Here is a 21,353-nt window from a genome sequence, read left to right as displayed (position 1 = left end):
ACTTAAGAAAAACAACGTTGTTTTTACTTTCATGTTCTATAAATAAATACTTATTATTTCGTTATCTTTTATCTCTCCGCTCTCCGCGCTTGCCAAGGTTTTAGGACATGCGAGCGATCGGCAAAGTTGGCCCTACTGGTTTTAGCTCTACCTACGACAGGCTGGGCTGAAGAAGTACGACAAATGGTTGAATGAGAAAATGTACACGCTTTCAAAGGGTCCAAGTAAATTTGTCGCCAAGGCCAGAAGAGGTGAGTTTAGCGAGGTTCCATCAGGACATTGATGAAATGTCTCTTCCTCCTTTCCAGTTGGACTCAGCCAAAAGATCGAGCGACTGGACTCACGGGATCATTCTCGACGAACAGCTGAATGCAACGGCAATGGCGATGAGAGCCAAATTATGAAGTGAGTTTAATCCCAACAACTTGAGGCAGTCCCTAATTTTAAACCCAGATTATACTGGAAAGTGTTCTTTATATCGAGCTCGACCCTGAGATTTTTTTTTTTAAATCTTACTTTTGGTTCAAACCCTAAAATTTTGCTGACGTAATAACCAGCGTGCTCTCGCATAAATAATTTTTAACTAAGTTATTTTTGAATGATAACTTTGAAAATATTTTAATCTTGTTAGCTGGTTTAATAATTTTCTCAACAATTGATCAATAATTTTTGTGTGCTAGTTTAATAAATAATTGCGTGAAAACGCATTTTTCTAATGCAAATCAACCCTCAAATCTGGCCTTGAGTTTTTTGGGAGGTACAAAAATATCCTCTTGTTGTAAAGCTTAGTGGACATTCTTGTTCTATATGCCAGTCACACACCCATTAAGCATGTTTGTGTCTTTAATTTTAGTAATTTTAATTGCCATTGTTTTTCCCTTGACGCCTAACAAAATTAATTAATTTGTTTTTCCAGCCAACCGAAGCCGGTATTTAATAGTCTGAACAGAAAATTTATCAGCCAGAGATCACAGCAAGAAGAAATTACTCCGCAACATGAGGAACTCGTCAACTTTGTCTATGATTGTACGTCTGATTTTTTTCTTAATAATTGCTAATTTTAATTAATTCAAAGGCAAGTTATTGCCTCATAAATGACCTTTTTAAATTATATCTTTTTTCAAACTACTTTTTTGTCTCATCATAAATTTAAAAGAAAAGTCATGCACATTTTTTGACTGCTGGAGGCTTGTCTCCTTTTATCTCCACTCAGATCAAAGGTCCCTCGTAAAATTTTGGCAACATCAGATAAGGAGTTGTAATGCAGTTTCATGGTGCATAGGTCGTTTAAGATTAAGCATAAGTGTTTCTGATAATTTCCTATAAAATTTTCTATTTTTCAGCATGGAACACGGTATTCAAAGAAATCGAGGCTGAAACCCCTGATAAGAACCAAAGTAAGTTCAATTTAAAGAGAAATAAAACTGAGAAATCACAGAACGCACATTAAAAAATGATCACATGATTTTAATTTAATTAATAGAAATATTAATTGATTGGAATTTCAGACACAAAAGGCAACATTGCCTTCTTCGAGAGCCCCGACGAATGCCAAGAGCTCCAAGGTAAGAACCTTGACCATATTGTGTGTTGGAGTTACTTTTAATAGACACTTTGTTTGAAGATTTCAAGCCCTTTGACCTCGAGGGCTGGTGGGGCAAGCGACTGTTCAGCAAAATCACCGAGTCGCTGTAAGCGTTGGGAGTGTGTGCTCAGTTTTGTGATGCAGAGACACAAGCCGACACATTACGGAGCTGTGACATGATTTTTCCGAAAGACTCACTAGTTGTTATATTCGCGAGTACCATTCATTATTTGTTCATTTGTCGATCATCAACATGCCACCGGTAGTCGATCCTCCAAGCACAAGGCCGCGATCGCTTTCTGTCCGGAAGGCGCCTAAAAACTATATATTTGAGTTCAAGTAGACACAGAAAGCAATTCTCCACCGACAGCAGTGTCCAGTGGTAGAGGGCGAAGTAAGAATATTTTGAAAACCAAAGACTGTATTGCGAAATATTGAAGATATTATTTTATAGAAAGAAAAGAAGCTAAACACACGACATGTTCCTAAGGCCGAGGGTAGATTGAATGAGTTGTTACTAATTGTTATGGATTTGCCTCTCGGAACGGAACATTGCGCAGTTTTCAAAGGATATCTTCACTCTCTGTGAGCTCTCTTTTCGTTTTTCTTGCGACTTGCAGAGATATTCTCCGTGCTTACCTAAATTCGGCTGAGCTTCCGCTTGTATAGATTTTGACAAACCAATCTTGAGGCACCCGTTCTACATTGTTTCGATTGGTTTGTTTTAATCCGAGTGGGAACCCTGACGAGCCGGCGATATAAATAAAGAAATGTAGTTCAAAGTGTCCGTAAATGTAGTGAGATGTGACAATTTTGCGATTAGGGTTTTTCTTTTGTTACAAAAGACAGGGAGTTTTAATGAAAATCAGGGCAGCTTGTGCTAAGCTAACTAGCATATCACCTCTTCTGTTAGTTGTTTTCTTAATTATTGCACAAAAAATAATGTTATTTGTTAGTCACGACCGACTTGAATGTGCGATCAAAATTCTTTTTATGTACAATTTATTGTGTCGGTGATAGAGCAGAATTAAGTGACTAATAATAAGGACGGTTTCAATCTCACTCAGTGTCAGTTAGCTCAATTTGTTCTTTTAGAGGAAACATTATGCTTATACCGTCGATTTTTATGTTCAAAGATTGGGCCTTGGGAAGTTCAAAACTTTTTGACTGAAGCTCCATCCGTATTTTATTTTTGTATGTTGATTTGAATTTTTAATTTAGTGTCGTAAATTGAGCTTTGGTCAAGAAGTTTGGAGGGCTTTCCAGGTAGTTAAGTGTCAATCAAGAGTGACTAGTTGCATTTCTCGTCAGAGTAGTACATTAATAGTTCATAAACAAATATATCTGGCGGCCACTGATAGTCAGGGGGGCTCTTTTTGAGAGCCCTGGTCGGGCAGTCGTGACCGCCTGCTGCCAGGCAAGCCGTCTCTCGTTGAAGACGAGCAAGTCACTGGTGGTGCATTGTTATTTTTTGTGAATTTCTAATAAATCAGAAAGCCTCGGGCTTTAAAAAAAAAATACGAAAATTTGTTTTATAAGGAATTTTTTTATGTTCCTTGATCATAAAAAGTTTCTTGCTCTTTACCGATGTTATTACAATTTTAAATTTAAATATTTGAAAATGTAATAAAAAAAGACAACAATAACAAATAATTGAAGCAGATAATATTCAATTATAAAATTTAAATTTTTTTCTGTTTGTAAATTTTAATTTATTTATAGTTCTGATGTTTAATTTAAATTTTATATTAATTTGAATAAATTATTATCAGTAATTAAATAATATCATAAAAATTATTATATTATTTTATTCTTCTCGGTTAATACAAAATTTTTAAATTGGAAAAAAAGAATGAAAGGGTTTACAACTAGCATATTTTATGTCTGGTAAAACGCCAGAGTAATGTAATTTAGAGTAAAACAAACAGATCTTAAATTGAAAAAATAAATACAAATTTTTTTGTACTGTGCCGTTGATCAACTTCCAACTTGACATTCAAGCAAAGCCAGTTGCATAACTGTGTTCTAGAATTACAAAAACATGGCAGGTGCTATGTATGCTTCTCTGCAACTAAAACTTGTCTTTACTGTGTGTGTATTTTTTTTCTAAATCCGTTCAAGATTGAATTAAATATTTATTTTAACAAAATTGTCATTTTTTATTTTATTCAAATCTTATGTTTCGGCACGATGAAAACTTCAAAAGTCCCGAGCAACTCAAAACTATGTGTGGGTTGATGATGGACGCGTCGCGAGTGAAATAGTCCGCAAAAGCGATTATGAAAACAGGCAAAGACCCGAGACCTGCGCTTAATTTTTTCCTTTCGTTGGGGCGCAATATGGAGAGAGAGGAGCGCCGGCTGCCGCGGAGGGTAATTATGTTGAGTCGGTTTTTTAGCGCGCGCTCGAAAAGCGACTGCCGAGATCATGTTGCAAGCGAAACCAGAGGATTGAAATTAATTTTAAACATGTGTGTTGCGGCTCGCATAGAGTCGAATCAAATTAATTACGTGAAACTGCTGTCTGCGGCCGAGGAAGTTGCATCCCTGGCTGCGTGGCGCGAGTGAGGTGTTTGCTTGCATTTGTACACACACGACCCGGCTTGAATTGTAGCACCAGAGTGATTATTCAGAAATTTTATCTCCTTCAAGAATTAAAAATAAATAACGGAATATTCAAATTTTAGCTATAAATTTTAATTTGGAAAAATTATTATTTCAGTTCTACATTTTGTTGATTGTAATTTATTGAAAATGTTAGAATAGAATAAAATGAATAAACTATTGTCCTAGTGAATAAAATTAATAAAAGAAGAAAAGATTATATGATCATCCATTCAGTTCATTGGGTTTTTTATCTAAAATTTTTAATATTATTTCTAGTAAATTTTTTCTTTACAAAGAAGAATTCGCTTTTTAACCAAAAAATTAGTGTAAAAGTAAAATAAAACCCTAAAAGTTGTGTTGCATAAAAATTTATAAATTAAAAAAAAAATAGTTGCTTGTGCTGAAACAAAACAGCAATTTTTCCAAATCTGAACAGATCAAACATAATAAAATCGCTGATGACGTTTTAAAAAGTTTTTGTCAGTTTCATCGGTCAGCAGCCTCAATTGACGCTAAACAGACCAGGCAGGAGGAGGCCGAACGAAAATTGAAGTGTCGAGGCGAGAGATAATTAAAGAGTTTTCTAGCGCCTGCTTGATATTCCAAGATTTATGGCGATATTTTCATTAGTCGGTCTGAAACACTGCTCCTCTTTTATTCAAGATTTCGATCGTGTTTGTTTCCTTTTGCTGATTTATGTATATTACATTGTGATCTAAATGCGTGATGATAAATAGCGACGTGCGCTGCACCGCGATGCTTTTTTCCCCTGGCTCTGGTTTTTACAGGCGGCGACGCTATGCGATCATCGCCGCGTAATCAAACACATAATATTCCAAGTTATGCGCAGGAAGTTGGGGTCATGATAATAGCACACATGTATATAAACGCACCGAGGTGCTCTCATTCATTTATATGGCTAGTTTTGCGTTTGACTTAAATTGGGCTGCGGGTTATCGGAGGAACCAAAAAGGAAGTTGTCGGGGTCAGCAGGCAAGTCGGCGGCAAATGCTCTCGGTGATAAATTTCCGTGTGGGCGCAACTTGTTGCTCTCATTCCTCCATAAAAAGTGTGCGTCAAAATTAAGTCTGTTATAATTTAAGATTAGGCACTTAATTAAACTATATTTTAATAAAACGATTGCCGGCCAGGATTGTAATAATGTAAAATATTCAACATCAGTAAGATAGAATGAAGAAAATAGAAAACAAATTCATATTGTAAAATTGCATCCATGAATTTATTGCACTTGTAAATATTAAGTAATGATAAATATCACTTAAAAAAATATTGGCCTTAATTAACTATTAACGTTAACAATTAACTATTTACGTTTCTCTGTCTATGATGGTGAAGTGAAAAATAGTGACTGAATTATAAAAATGTCTTTTAAGATTCATCAGCGGTTTGTGCGACAACCCCTTCTTCTTGGGCTTGGGTTATCAAGAAAATTAGGTGGCGATGAAAAGGATTGGAATTATATTATTTTGGTAAATATGCAATTTTTAAGAGCAAAAAATTCTTTAAATTTGAATTCGTACAATCGGCTGGCTGTTGGTCGCAATCTCAGATTTACGTTTTAAATTTAAAGTAATCTTGTCGGGTGAAAGTTTTTAGGTTTTTCGTGGTTTTACTGATGAAACTTTGCGAGCAAAACTTGGCATAAAAGAATGAAATTCACGTACCAAAATTTTGGACTTTTAATTAAAAAATAACTTTGCAATGACTCAGAAATTTATCTTTTTCTGTCAACTATGTTAATTAAAATAAAAAATTGGGAAATATATTCCATTCTTTAGAGCTAAGTTTATCTAGCTCACATAGTTTCTGTAAAACCACAAAAAAAAACTCTTCAATGTAAAACTCTGAAACTGCTTTACACTTTACAACACAAACAAAGACACTATGTACTGTGCACTAATTTAGTGCACAGTGCCACTAAAGAACAGAAAAACATTCGCATACTAAAAAAAATTTGAAGAATTTTTAGGTCTTTGTTTTAGCGACTTGTTCGTCAGAAGTTTTTACTTTTTACATAATTTTTTACTGCTTTTTGTCTTTCTCTAAATTGTTTCTTGATTTGTGAAGAATAAAAAATAATTATATGTTGAAGATATTTAAGAAGAAAGTCCCTAATACCTTGAATTGGTGGAGTTTATGGGGTTCATCAATTGTCTTTGTGCGCAATTTCTTTTTGTTGACTAAAATGTCACCCGTAGCAGAGAAAAGTATAAAGATTTTTTTACTGCAAATGAAAAATGAGATAAATTAGCGTCAAAGCACAATTATTTATATGATACTCTATAGCCAATGAGGACGAAGGCGGATGAGTGTGAAAAATGTGTTTTTTCATTCGGCTCATTAGCTGACGATTAAAACGCGAGGATGAGGCTGCACTTGTGTCTACGAAAATAATAATAAAACGGGTTGGTGTCGGATTTCAAAGAAGGGAGGCGCAAAGTAAAATGGCAGAAGATCTTTGGACACACCCGAGACCGGAAACACGTCGCTGAGCAAACAGGAGCCACGCGCTTATATCGTCGGCTGCCTTATTGCAAACACAATATTCTCGAACTCGGTGTGTATTTTATTTGACATCCTCGCGAATACCATAGTGCCGATTCATTGATTTGGTTTATCACACCAGTTTATTTGCACTATCGTGCCGCGGTTTCCCGCCAATTACTATTGGCACACACAAGATCTGCTCGTCAAGAAAGAATGGACCCCTTTTTATTACCACCGACACCTGCCCCGCACTTTTGGACGCACCTTGCGCCCTTTCGCCCCGCTCCAAAAAAACCACGTGTGTACTTTTATCCCTCTGTGAAAGAAGTTGCGTTATGCTCGAGAATTGCGACAGCGATTGTTATTTGTTTGCCGATTAAGCTAGATTCAATTTGCTGGTGCAAAAGTACTTTATAAGAATGTCTGCAATTTCTGCTGTAGACAAGAAACCATTCAGGATGAGTTTTAAGAAAAGAAGCCACTTCGCAGAAGGGAATATATAAAATTTATATTTTATAGGGCACTTTATCAATTAAACTATTTATTTAAGTAGTTGTTTAATAAACAAAAGAGCAAATATAATCAACAATAAAGTTTCAAAACTGCAAAGAATTGATTGATGAAACAAGCAATGAGCGTCGCATGAGCGTTGCATGGAATAAACATATATGCGTTGAAATTAATATTTTTATTGTGCTTCCCCACTGTGAACGTGGCTTCTTGTTCATAAAATCTTGGACAGGATACAGAATGAATTTTGGCCAGAACAACATTATCAAACATGCACAAGAGTTCATCATAAATCTTTTACTACCCTTTCGATTTGTAAATTATTTCTTCACACACACAAGGAAGTATATTGACAAAAAAATTTATATTAAATATAATTATATGTTTAATATTTTAAAAACTAAAAGCCTTTAAATTGATAATTACATTAATTACTTTTCTCTAATCGCAATTTATTCAAATGCTTTGTTTTTGTTGGAAATCATTTTGCAGACATGTAAAAAAGCTTTTGTAATTTTTATTAAAAATATTAATTGATGTTTTTTTTAACTATAACCAAATTAGAGACAAAGAATGAGAGCAATTCAACATATCAATATCCTAAAAGAAAAAAGTGTTAACTTCCTGTTGGCAACACAGTTTGATTAATGCATTTCTGAGGATTTTTATCATTTAACACATGTCCTGCTCTCCCTCCGTTCAGAACTGAGAAACTCTCTCAGTGCGGTTTCCAATCAGCAGGATTTTTTGAACATTCAATATAATATGTAATAATAATATATATTTTTATTCCTTTAAGATATTCATCAAATTTTCTTATAGTTTTTAACCAACATTTTTTAATCACAAAAGATGCTCCATCTGCTAATGTTCACCCCCTGCATAGCATGCGAGGGTGACAGCGACGGAAATTGTGAGAATGCGGCGCCAAATGTGAATGGAGGATAGTGAATGAATGAATGAGTGGCTGCTGCAGGGCTTCCTCTCTCTCATTATCTACACCTCTTTATCTTTATTATTTGTGACCTCTGATTTCGCCGCCCTTTCGTAACCCTTGTCTAGCCTAAAACAGGGTTGCTTCTGTGCCAAACATTTTTATGCATCCAGTGCGTACTCGTGATAGTGGGGGCGAACAGAATAATAAAATAAATCATTTTTTATTTTCAGCTGATTGCATTTTGCTCGTTAGACATTTACGATCAGAAAAACTTGTGTGGCCTTATTAAAAATACAAGTTCCTGTGCCCTTATTATTATTATTATTTAAATTTTAAATAGAGTAAAAAAGATATAAAGGATATTTATATTAATTATTTCTTAAAATTTCTTGTTAAAAAATTACGCTTGAGCGAAACTTCCAACTGGAAAAATCTCCGAGCTGCATCAGTGCGACAGGAAATAGCGTCTTGGTTTATTTAGACTTTGCGGCACCGCTGTAAATAAAATTTTATATGATGAGCTGGTAACAGAATCCTTTGTAGGCCATGATAATACACTCGCTCGGGATGCTGATGGATCTGCTTCAAGATCTCGGCGCTCGTCCTCCATGCCGTCATACGCAATTGGACCGAGAGCGAGCGCGACTAGTCTACAAAGACGAGATCAAAACTCAGGCGCCGACTCTTCCTCCAGAGCCCAAATGTACCCTGCTCTGCACCCAAACCAGAGTTTCCTTAATATTAAATAATTTAATGCCTCACTAATGAAGAGCAGGAAATTTTTCAATATAGTTTTGAAAGTATAAAGCATAATAACTAATATAGAGCTCAGAACTGTGCAGAAATAGGGATAAAGAATTTTAACAAAACTTATTCGTTCAAATTAGGATTTCTGTTAACCAAACGAATTTTTAGCTGGTGAAAATTGATTTTTTTTTTAACAAGAATCCCAAATCTGTTTTGGAAAAATTAAAAGCTTTCTCGCTCAGTATCTGAATCCACGTTAAATATCTTTTGGAAAATCAAAACGGAAACTGAAAAACATTTAACAACGCAAACACGACGGAATTTGTACAAAAAATTGCAAAAAAAAACCCGCACTACATAACAACTAATAACGAAAATGATTAAATTTAAAGAATGATAACAAATAAGATCATTTCTACTTTTTTGAAAATTTTTTATTAATTCTTCATTTGCTGACCTTTAAACTTTAAATCATTCAACAATGGCTTCCATTCAAATGGATGGAATTTCGTCACCTGCATCTCGTCAACAGCTCTCTCAGTCCTTCTGCTCTGTTCCCCGAATAAACAAACAAAACAGTTGCTCATCCCTTATCACCGTGACAATATATAAATCGATCCCATTGTCGAATAGTTATTTGGTAAACACAAAATTTCACAACTCAAATTATCAGCCGAGAAAGGGCTGCCGTATTTGCGTTTGGGTGCATCGCCCCGAAATCCAGATATCCTGATATTGTTTCTTTGGTTATTTTGACAACCCATGAGGCGTGGGAACATTGCAGGTGCTATTTTATAGGGAAAAAGTACACCACTTTTATTCAACTCCAATTGCATTCCCATCCATACGTACACAACTCGTGTGTACGTATTTATACTGCTGATGAGATTAAATAGGAAGCGCGGCGGCATCTCCTCCGACAGACTGCTTTTATCTCCCGCGCGCCATTCGTTTGTCGAGTGCGGCGCGGGATTGTACGTGGGAATTGGCTTTGGTCTCTTTCTCGGTCCCGTCTGCGAACTGCTATTTGCGATTTTTATTTGTTTACCCGATGAAAGTTCTCATACATCGTCTCTTGTTTTGCATGTTTTCATGCAATGTTCCTTACCATTTAATGCACTTTCAGTAATATTCACTCTAGAAAATTTAAAGTGAATTTATGAGTATAAGAAAGTTTCTTAAATATCGTTTAATTGAGAAAATTAAAATTGGCCTTCATATAGCTTTGAATAATTTAATTGCACGGTTGAAAGTTTAATATGCTCAGTTCCTGCTTTCGTCATATTTTCACATTGGAAGAAAAAAATTTCAATTTCAACCTATAAACTCTCATTTTTCTCATTAATTGTAATAGAAAATGACGATGTAATGAAACTCCTTTGATGTTTTGATTAATTTTTGCTGTCATTATATTAAATTCAATTTTCCCAAACCAAAACTATTTTTATCCCTTAAAATATAACAATGTCAATTTCTGTGAGTTACATGGCTCGAATTTTGTTTATTTTATTGTAATTGAATTTTTATTTTAGAAATTATTTATAAGGCATAATGTAATTTACTTCCTGGCCTGGTGTTTTATTCTTACTACAAGTAATCACATAAAATAAAAGGGTAAATTTTTGTCTCAGATTTTGAGATGCTGTTTAAAAATGTATTAATTTTTTTATTTATTTTCTTCTAAATAATTCATAACATATTGCTTTATTTAGAAAAAAATCTAAAAATAAAGTAGTATTAAAAAACCTGACTTAAAAATCACTTTTTTCTACTTTTTATTTGCAAGAATTATATAATTATCAAATTTATGCACTATATAAAAGTAAATTTAGATTTTAAAATGACATATATATATATATATATATATATATATATATATATATATATATATATATATATATATATATATATATATATATATATATATATATATATATATTTGAGTGCCTTGTGAAACTCTGTGATATTATGATCTACATATAATATTTTGAGAACTTTCGTGACAATTAGCCGTGCGCTTGCAATATCATCCTAAATATGATGAAATCAGCGAGAAAGTGTGAAAATTTGACGCTGCTAGCACTTTTTGTTGCAGCGTGGTGGGACGCAACTCGATTCCGCGAAATTCCCATCTGACGGTCCAAGCCAGCCAAACCATCACTGTAATCAGGACCAAAAGCGAGGCGTCCACAAATAATCGTTAGCAGAGATTTTATTTCGTCGTATACATAACGAATCACATCTGGAGCAGCAATTAAAATAATAATTATGCCAAAGCCTAAAGATAGAGATGATTTTCGAACTGCTTAGCCTTTGACGCGACCCCTGAATCTCTCCTGCTGCTGCTGCTGCCTCTCTCTGTAGACACGAAAACGGATGTGTAATAAAATAAAAGATGCCCAGCGTGATAATTTATAATTTTTGGGTGGCACAAATGGAAACGTCATGATCTATTTTTGGATTGATTTATTGCAAAATTCATCAATTCAACGTACATTTTATTTATAAAAAGTAAAAAATAGTCAGAGATTTGCAGCAATCAGATCTCGCTTCTTGTGATAAATCAGATCTTCGCTTGTGATAAATGCATCAGTTGATACGACTTTGAAAATTGTGCTGAAATAAAAGTAAACGGATAGGAATGTTGAGAAAAGCACTTTTTGGTCGCTGAGTGACGCATGTATCACAAAATAATGTAAGGCATTATTTTATCGCCTTCCTAGCAAAACGCTCAAAATACACACGATAATACAGGCAGAGTTGCCAACAGATCTATCCTTCCAGCATAAGGTGACTAACAATAAGCATTTTCTAATTTTACATAATAAATTTTTTCATATAAAATCTATTTTTAATAATACATCAAACTTGTAAAAATATTTACAAATACTTGACTCTATTCTAAATTTTTCCCTAAATGATGTTTAAAAACATCAGCAATAATAAGTAACCAATTTTAAAAAGCAAATAAAATTATAATTTCCTATGTTTGTTCGATTCGTTGGCCAAATTACAGAAATCCTTTCTTTTTTAAAAACTAAAAGAGCAAATAAGTACATTTTTCACAAATAGCCAAAATACCAACGAGGGCAGATTGATCAGTTGCTCCAGTTGCCCGAGTGGTTGCTGTCCGAGTAGGTGGACACCCTCTGCAGCTGCTGGTAGGACGGCAGCGAGGGGTGTTGCACGGGCGGTGCACCCCAGGCCGAGGAGTAGTAGTCGGGGAAGTTGAGGTGGTGGTAGGAGGGTTGCGGAGCTGCCGAGGGCGCCTCGTACGCTCGGCACTGCTGCTCATACTTGGGCATCATTTCGTGGTAAGAAACTGGCCGAGCCTCATCGACAGGCTCTTCGAGGGCACGCGACCTTGCCCAAGGTGCGCCGGGACCTGCAGCATTTGTGTTCAAGTGGCCGCCCTTGTTGCTGGGCAGATACAGGTCCAGTTCGGAGGCCTCGGGCAAGGGGCCGTCGTCCGAGATGGCGTGCAACGGACCCATGTCAATGCGACTGAAGTCGATGCTCTGCTGGCTTGGCGCCTGGTGTTCTTGCCCAGGGGACGCAGTGGCGGCTGAAAATGACACAAAACGAACACAATTAATTAAAATTTTAATTATATTAATTTTAAATTCATTACTTCATGTTGGCAAATAATATTTTTTTTTCAAGCAAAATGTTTAAAATCTATTCTAATGAAAAAATAACTCTAAATTATTATTTTTGTATCAATTATTTTTTACACAAGAATTGCGATTTTTTTTAATCTGTGCGGACTCAAATAATTTTATATTGAAAATGATTTTGGTATTAATTAAAAACTTACCATGTTGGTCGCTTGCCATGTAGTAATTTCTTCCACTTGAAAGGGCAGCCGCGTACCTGACCATAGAATAGTCGCCAGCCTGAGGGGTGGTCGGAGGGGTTGGTGGTCCCTGTGAGCTGCGGGGTGAAACTCCGGAGGCACCAGAAGGTGACATCGGCCTTTCCCTCTTGGAAGTGCGACTGAAAAATAAGAAAAACTTGCTTGATGGCCTGGTAGAATGAAATTCTTTTCACTGCTGTTTTTTAATTAATGCTAGTCGGGAATAATATTGAAGTGGAGGTTGGGCATTGGGCTGGTTGGTCATTACCTGTAATTGATGGCGCACGTCTGCTCTTGCGAACCGTGGTGCTCGTTTTTGACTGAGCCTTTGAGATGTTTGCGCCTCCGCGGCTGGTACTTGTAGTCGGGATGTTCTTTCTTGTGAATTACTCTGAGCCGCTCGGCCTCCTCCTTGAAGGGTCTCTTCTCGATTTCGCCGAGTAATCTGCAACATATCACGTTTCCACGCCGTCAGTTATAAACAGCTAAAAGTGCAGTCAGGGACACTTGAGTGGGGGCGCTTACAATTACTTTAAAACAATTTTAACAAAAGCAGCACATTTTTACTGCTAAAATTTTTTTAGTTGTTGTTTGGAATAATTTAAATTATTATCTAAATAACAACTAATTTATTTTTTTAAAGATTATACAAGGTAAAAATGCATTATCTCCATCAAATTAATTATAAATTAGAAACTGAAACAATTATTAAATTGTAGAAATAATAATCAAATTTATTCTTTTTCTTTTCTTGAGTAAAATTCTTCACATTTTACTCCCAAGAGCAGCTCTCTTTCTCGAGTGCAGCTATATAATATTGCTCAAACGATGTGCCGCTCGGTGTCGTAAGGAGTCATTTTTATCCTCGGCATTATTAAAAACCCGTGTAAGGAAAAGAGTGCACATGAAGACGCTTCTTCTCCACGTCATTTTCAACAGGCACGGAGAAAGAGCAAAAAGCTGCAGCAACGCCGCTCCGAATCCGTCGCAGAAAAGACGCACATTTTCACAATTTATGTTTGCCGACCAAACAGTAGTGACCATTCATGCGATCTTTCGCAGGAGCATAGCCTGGATGAAAAATGGAAGAAAAAGAAACTAAAAGACCGAGACGTCAAGTTTGGCTTTGACGAAAGCCAGTTGCTTTTTTTTTATTTTTTCCCCAATAAAAACGTTTTTGCAGAATTTGAAGTTCACGAATGCCAAAAAATAAAAATTACTTAATTTTTCTTTTGAAATAGCGATCGTTTAAAAGATGTACAAAATTAGACGCATTGTTAATATTTTTGTGCAAAAGAAAACTTTTGAAATTATTATTATCGTTGTTTATTTGCCCAAATTGTTACATCACATGGTTTACATGCAATTGTTAAAAACATTTTATTTGAAAAAAAGGAATTGTTGGAAAAAACGGCACCACCGCTAGAAAGAATTTTGCTAAAAATTCCGAGATCAAAAAGACCCCATCCGCCGCAGTGAGTCTCGGTTGACTTGGTTTTATTCTTAAGTAATAAGTTTAATAAAACATTATTGAGATGATTTTTAATCCCTGAATAAAATAAACAATAACAAAAACTTTTAAAGCAACTATGCTTCAATCATTAGAAATTTAATTCAAAGACATTTAAAATGATCTCATTTTTCTGGCCTTCTGAGTCAAATGAACTCAAATCTATTTCCGCATTTGACCTAGAAAATTGAACTTGGAAAGGTTCATCGCTCTGAAAGTGTCGAACAATGTGCAGCCAATGTGCTTTGACACGTAGTGGTGTGTGCGTCTATGTTTGTCCACAGGACTTCACGTGGCCACGTGTGAGAGCAGAAAGGCTTTCTTTATATTCCCCTTTCGGCTCCTGTCAAAGTTAAATAGCCGAGCTTTTTAACACTTTTTTACACCAAAAGTGCGCTCGCGACCTGGTTTCCGGGCTTTCAGGAGGATTAGCGCGCGCAGGGTGTGTTGTCCGTTGGCGTCCACTTGTGCACATCTGCGCGCCTCGTGTGGTCCGAAAAAGCCCTTTGCTCTCGCCCATAAATTACGAATGGATATGCGAGTTGGCGAAAAAGTGGGAGCGAAAAAATTGTGATTGAATCTCGGCGGGCTCCAGGCAACATGAGAGTGATGGACAACAAATGACTCCGGCGCTTATGATCTAATCTATGTTGATGAATAGCAGCAGAAACGGAAATTTGTCTGCCCGCATTAGCTCGTGCGCCCAAACGAAGTGATGCTGCCCACATTTTATTTTAATTAGTTCCTTAAAACAACTTAATTTAGAAACAAATATGAAAAGGCAAAAGAAAATGAGCAAAATATGAAAAATTCTCAAGATTTTAAAAAAAATTTATATAAATTTATAATTTAGTAAATTATTTTTACCCTAGTTTATTTACTGATTAAAATATTTTTTTTTCTTTACGCATATTGCTGTGATAAATATGAAAAAATAAAATGTGCTCAGTAAAGAAATTTGCTGGAAATTCGAACGCAAGGTGCTGACGGCAAGCCCGGTCGGTTTTCCGTTTTCCTCTGTGTATAGCGGGTGCCGTCACCTTGCAATATTTACCTTCTCAAAGTTATATTGGGGCCCGCACACCTGCGACTTATCAAACAGGAAGAGGTCCCAACGCTTCTTTGGTGCAGCAGACTAATCGAGCAGTGATTATCATTTATCTCGCGGGCCGCGGAATCGTGGCTGGGCCGGAATCGGAGGAAGTTGAGCATCACCACGTTTTTATATTGCTTATTCTTTATCAACTCGCGTATGACAGTTTGTCAACAGATGAGTTTTGTATAGTCGATCGGAACCCGGAAGGGTGTGTTTTCATTGCCACAATAAATCGGAATAATATTTATTTTTAAAATTCAATAAAAATTATTTAATTTTAAAATAATTTTATATATTAACTATGGCTAGAATAGATTAAACAATCTATAATTTTAAGACTGATTTTTATGTGGATTACTGAAGCCGTGAGAGAGAAAGAAAAACAATTTATGTGATCAGACTAACAATGGCAAAATTATTTGAACTTGTATAAAAAAGATAAAGATAAACCAAAAAAGACACATGCACACTATAAACACCAAAGTTTTAATAAAAATAATGTTAATAATAATAGCAAAGATATAAATAAATATTCAAAAATTATAAAAATAGTAAATTAATTAAGTTTGCAACAAAATGTTAATTGATTACAATTTATAAGTTTGTCGAAATTTAATTTAATTTAAAACAAAAGTATCATGTAGTAGAAATGTTTTCAAGAGGAGATCTTTTATGGCACCAATAAAGTTCTTGTTTTACAAAGTGGAGGGAAGGCAATCTTGAGAAAGACCTCTGGCAACTTCTCGTACATTCGCAGAGTAAAGCACCACAAGAGATTGAAATCAGCACTTCCCTCGGTGTGCCCTGTTTGTCTTCTTGAGCGTAATTGATGTGCACCAAATTTTCCCAGTGAGAAAAGCTCTCCGCTGAGCTAATGAATTACACATTCTATTTTCTAATTTCCTTGCAGACTTTTATTAGAAACGATTTTTGAGTCAATCAAAAAAATATATTGGGTTTCGTTTATTGGTTGGTATTTCAAACCCCACAATGTCTGTCGCGGTGGACGACTTTCAAGTTTCCTATTTGTTCCTTTGAAAACATTCAAATGCGCTCCTCAGGCCAAGCGTGCACCCAAAAATCTTATTATCAGCCCTGTCGTCGCGGCATCTACGATATCCGGTCCTCATCGTAAATTATCTCTCTGTTTGTTTTTCTTACACCCTCAGCTCTCTACAGATTTAAAAAGCGGCTAAATTTTATCTCTGCGTTTTCAGCAGAGCAAAGGCGCCGATTTTTTAAGCTCTGCCATTTTTTAGGGACACATGGGGAAAATTGTGACACAATGGTAATATTTCACAGCTCTGGAATTGTTCACGGTGGGTCAGAAAACAAATGTTGGTCAGGAAATGACATGTTATTTTAATATTAAAGAAGAATCACACATCTGCGCAATTGAACGGGATAAAATAATAAAAGGGATTTAAAGTAAAATAGAAAAAACTTACCTCCAAAGCTTGCCGAGGGTTTTGCTGAGTTCTGCATTGTGGAGTTGTGGGTACTGGTCTGCGAGTTTCCTCCTGGCTGCCTGGGCCCAAACCATGAAGGCATTCATCGGCCGCTTCACGTGTGTTGACCTCTTTTCCGAGCCGACCCTGTCAGACCAAATATTTTGGAAAAATTAAAATTGGTCTGAAAAAATGGCACTCTTATATTTTTATAAATGCACAAAAAATTGAATTTTTAAAATTGCTTTAGATGAAATATTTTGCGTTAGTTAAGTTTTCTAAAGCATTTTTAACCAAATCAAACAAAGTTTGTAAATGATCCAATTGTTTAGATGGTTGTTGGAACAAATAGTGTATGTTCTCGGTAATTAGCAAGAGCGTTATCAATACTGTTACATTCCGCTCTCGATTTGAGAGTGGGTGTCAAACAGGTGCGCATCATTTCGTCTTGTGGATCTCGTTCTATTCAAAGATGTTCAGTGGCCGCGCGGGGTGCGACATTTCTCGACCCGGCTCTAACTAGAGCTCTTCTCGATGAGCTACCGTGTGTGTAAAAGAAGCGCTGCTGTGGGAAATTCAACTTATTTACTCAGGAATTTCTTGGTTTTTTCGTAAGAAACAAAAATGTTAACATTTCTGAGAAAAAAAAATGTAATGATCAATTTTAACTAATTTTAATTTCAAAATTTGCAGTATAATAATTGATCATCAGTCAGGACCATTTTGCTTTCTCCCGATATCAAATTTTTCACCAAGGTTTGCGGTCGGCAATCAGTAAATCCAATGCAAGGCAAAAATTTCCGAACGGCCTGATTCAGCATGGTTGACCAATTAGCGAAGGGCCCCCCGCGAGCTGAGACAATTTGCGGCACTTTTATTGTTGCAGCGCCGCGATCGAGGAGAATGCTGAGAGGCACGAGAGTTTACAATGACGCGACAAAATTGGCCGCGCGATGCGCCCGCGAGACTCGGCGGCATGACAGCCTTTTAAAGGGTAATTAATTAATGGTATAATGTTCGAATACACACACGTGATTCCAAATTATTATTACTATGCCTGCGCAGGCTGCAGTGAAAGATGATTTGATTTGTTTGATTAATAGTGGAGATAATTCGGTTGATACGATCCTCCTTTTCAAATCTTTCCAATTTACTTTTGGCGCCCGTTGCTCCTTTACAAATAACAAAAACAATATAATAAACAACCTTCAGGTATTTTCCTAAAAACTTAAATTCTTTGGTAAATAAAGATTTGGCTTATTTTTTTCATGTATAATATGTATAAATAAGTGTGATTCATTTTAAAAGACGACTTTATTTGGTTTGGCCCGCGTCACTTTTGTAATTAACACCCGCGATTCGTGACAAAAAGAGAAAATGCAAAGCTGGCGAAATTCCGTGCGCCGCAGTATTTATTTCTCCAATTTTGTGCGTCTGCTGCGTTTTTTCTCTTTCCAGCAGTCGCGGCCCGAGGGAATATTTATCGTCACTCCGGTGTTAAAACTCCGGCGGTGGAGAGTGATAATGAAAAAATGCTTCACTAAAAAAGTGGCATCTTTACAGCTCAAGCAGCGCGAGCGAGTGAGCAAACGCGCTCTCGTCGCTTTCCTGCCAGCCGAGAAGACGTGCATTTGAATTTTATAATGTTTGCTCACGGATCGTACGCGGTGTTAAGCAGTTTGTTTGGCAAAGATGTTTAGTATTAAGAGTTTTCCTCGGTGCCCTTTTTGTATGTGAAACTATAAGTGCAGGAGGATACAAATCTGAAAATTTAGCAGTGCGGAGTAAAAAAATAGAGGGGGCTGGGATAAATTAGAGAAAAACCACCCGGTGCCTCTGACAGGCAAACACTTTACACCCTAATAAGTGCCGCATTAAGGATGCTCACACTCATGACCTCATCATCCGGGGCATCGTGGAACGCTCATCCCAAATATGATAACGTGGTTATTAGACAAGTGCCTTTGCAATCGAAAATGAACCATTGCGCATTTTATCACCAAATGAAAAAATTGGCGCCAATGCTTCTCTTTTTATTCGAGATTTTTTTGCAATTGCTATACACTTGGAATTTTTTAAATCATTTTCTTGCTTGGTGGTTTGCCCCATTGCATAGGCCATTCTTTTTTTCTTTCAAAATACTCGAATGGCCGTGAAATTGAAAGTGTGGAGTGTGGCTGGATGTTGAGTAAGATGTATTAGCGAGTGGAAAATTGCTGCTAAATTTTGGAAAATTAGCAAAGTATAATTCAAGTGCGAGTGTAAGTTTTACGCCGAAGCCTCAAACGAGCGAGCTAATTAAAGGCGTCAGCTGCGGCAGACTAAAAACAACTCTAGAAAAAGCCTAAATATCACTAAAAAAATCCAAATTTATTTTTCATTTTAAAGCATTATGAAAAGGAAAGAAATAAATTTTTATCAATAAAAAAATTAAGAACTATATTTGATAAAATTTATTATTTCCATGATTATATATTGTAAATAGTGAAATTATCATAACAAAAACTTTTTTTTTACTGGTTTGCCATGCTAAAAATGGCTACATCAAATCAAATCACCTTTCTTTTTAGGACTATATATATTTATAAAAAGAATTATCCTCAATTAATGTGTTAATAGCTTATTTTTAGTAAGTAACCAATGTCTGATAAATTGGACAATTAGTTGGTTGATTAGAAGCTTGAATAATATTATTTATTAAAAAAACAATGTTATCTTCACACAAACTGCAAATTGAATATGGAAGAAGAAAAACTAATAATAAACTTTTTATAAAAACTTCCTTTTTTCTGGTATTTGAGTGAAGAAAGCAACCAGAGAAATACAAATAAATTTAAATAATATCATTGTTAGACTCAAAAGTTAATCAATTTGTTTTAAGTAATTTTTGACTCAACGCCTTTTACTTGAATTACGTTCCGGGCTCTGTCTCGGAACGTAATTCCACGTATAAGGCGTTTAGTCAAAAGTTACTAATCAATTATTTCCTATTTCGATTGGTTTCTTTGGGCTTTATATTTTTGTTTTGTTTATTATAGCATAGGCTCAATTCTTTAATTTCTTCAAAAACATGAAAAATTAGAGGTAAAACAAAACCTGTAAGCTTAAAGCCAGGCCAGTGAACAATGCGAATTAGATATTTTTAATTAACTAATCTTGAAAAACAATCAGAGTTTAATTTTTTTAAATTTTCAGTTTTGCGAATGAAAATTCGCTGAATATCAGTAAAGTTATTTTGAAGTCCTGGTAACTGTTAGGACAAAAAATTTACTTGATCAGATACTTACTTGGTGGTCATGGGGACGAGATTCCAGTCATAGCCCTGCAGCACCTTGGACACGGCGTCGTTGATCTCCTTCTTGTCCAGGTCGGCGCCGCCTCCGTTTCGCGGCGCCGGCGGAGGCCTGACATAGCCGGTCAGGACGATGACCTTTTGCGAGGCCTGCTTGCCACAGCTGCTGTAGGGCTTGAGGTCGCGAAGGGCGGCGGCGGTCGTGGCGGTGCAGGTGGGTGACGGCGGCGAGCTGTCGGACATGGTGCGTGTTGACCCTTCGAGTTGCGTTCTCTCTCTGGCGTGTCGAGCAACACGTGGTCGGGACGCGGGTCTTCGAGCACCAGGAGGAGACTCGGCGGACGCCGCAGCCAATGGCGCGAAAGGCTCCGCCTGCAGGGCGGATTTGGTGCTCGGGGCCGCAGCTTTTGAGTCTTGACGAGCTGAGGTCCCTGCGGTTTCGGTCTCCAAATGCAGAGGGCACGATGAACTAGCGATTATCTTTTTAACGGGATTTTCTGAAGTTTGTAGCTTGTGTTTTGAGGCAATTAATTTGAACTTTACAAAAAATGATTATTTGCAGAAAACTAGCATTAATAATTTATTTTCTAATTAAAATTAAATATATAGTTTAATTATTTATTACAAGAATCAGCCATACAATTCAGGACTGATGAGAAGTTAGAAATTTTGTGTTACTACTATTATTTTTCTTTTATTCTCTCTCACCCAAAATACTTGTGGAACCAGCAAATTTTGGAAAATAAATTACATATTAAAACCTGCAGACTGATCCAATTACAAAGCGGAGCAATTCAAACTATTATAAATAATGGCATTATATTAAGAAAAATTACTTATTTTCTATATTTTTTAAGTATAATATAATAAGCATTCCAAAAGGGAATTCTATTCAATTCGTTCATTCTCTCACAATTATACCTATATACTTTTGTACCTTTTATGTATGTGCAACAAAAATTCGGAATAGAAAAATTATTCAATAACCGGTCAAAAGGTTTATAATTTTTAAGAGGTTTTTACGTGGATTTACTGAAACTGTGCGAGAAACAAAACACTACTCAACACTAATTTTGAACAGAAAAAACACACGCACACTAACAATTATCTGAGGTTTATAATTATTGAATTCATTGTGTGTAATATTTTTCTCTGACATAACTTTCAGCTTCCCCCCCCCCCCACCTGATAATTTTGTAGTTAAAGCAAGATCTTAATTTCTTTAAAGTTTAATTGAAAATTTTATGTACTCTTCTTT

At 36.0% G+C, this 21,353-nt stretch overlaps 2 protein-coding genes across 2 annotated transcripts; one reads left to right on the top strand and one right to left on the bottom strand.

Moving 5' to 3' along the window:
- Positions 1–90: 90 nt before the first annotated feature.
- On the top strand, positions 91–3,120 carry LOC132196647 (MAPK regulated corepressor interacting protein 2-like). Its single transcript, XM_059619436.1, has 6 exons — positions 91–251; positions 309–405; positions 917–1,026; positions 1,344–1,397; positions 1,509–1,565; positions 1,625–3,120. Exons 1-6 carry the CDS (start codon positions 200–202, stop codon positions 1,693–1,695), a joined length of 441 nt encoding a protein of 146 aa, XP_059475419.1. The 5' UTR covers positions 91–199; the 3' UTR covers positions 1,696–3,120.
- Positions 3,121–11,363: 8,243 nt separating this feature from the next.
- Positions 11,364–20,358, bottom strand: LOC132197912 (transcription factor SOX-9-like). The gene is made up of 5 exons (XM_059621515.1): positions 20,091–20,358; positions 16,804–16,950; positions 13,018–13,194; positions 12,711–12,889; positions 11,364–12,458 (listed from the first exon to the last, which is right to left on the bottom strand). The coding sequence occupies exons 1-5, from the start codon at positions 20,336–20,338 to the stop codon at positions 11,992–11,994; spliced, it is 1,218 nt and encodes a 405-aa protein (XP_059477498.1). The 5' UTR covers positions 20,339–20,358; the 3' UTR covers positions 11,364–11,991.
- Positions 20,359–21,353: the final 995 nt, after the last annotated feature.

Source organism: Neocloeon triangulifer, unplaced genomic scaffold (genome assembly GCF_031216515.1).
Source record: "Neocloeon triangulifer isolate White Clay Creek 2 clone unplaced genomic scaffold, ASM3121651v1 ptg000012l, whole genome shotgun sequence".
NCBI lineage: Eukaryota > Metazoa > Arthropoda > Insecta > Ephemeroptera > Baetidae > Neocloeon > Neocloeon triangulifer.
This window is presented reverse-complemented; position numbering and strand designations above follow the sequence as displayed.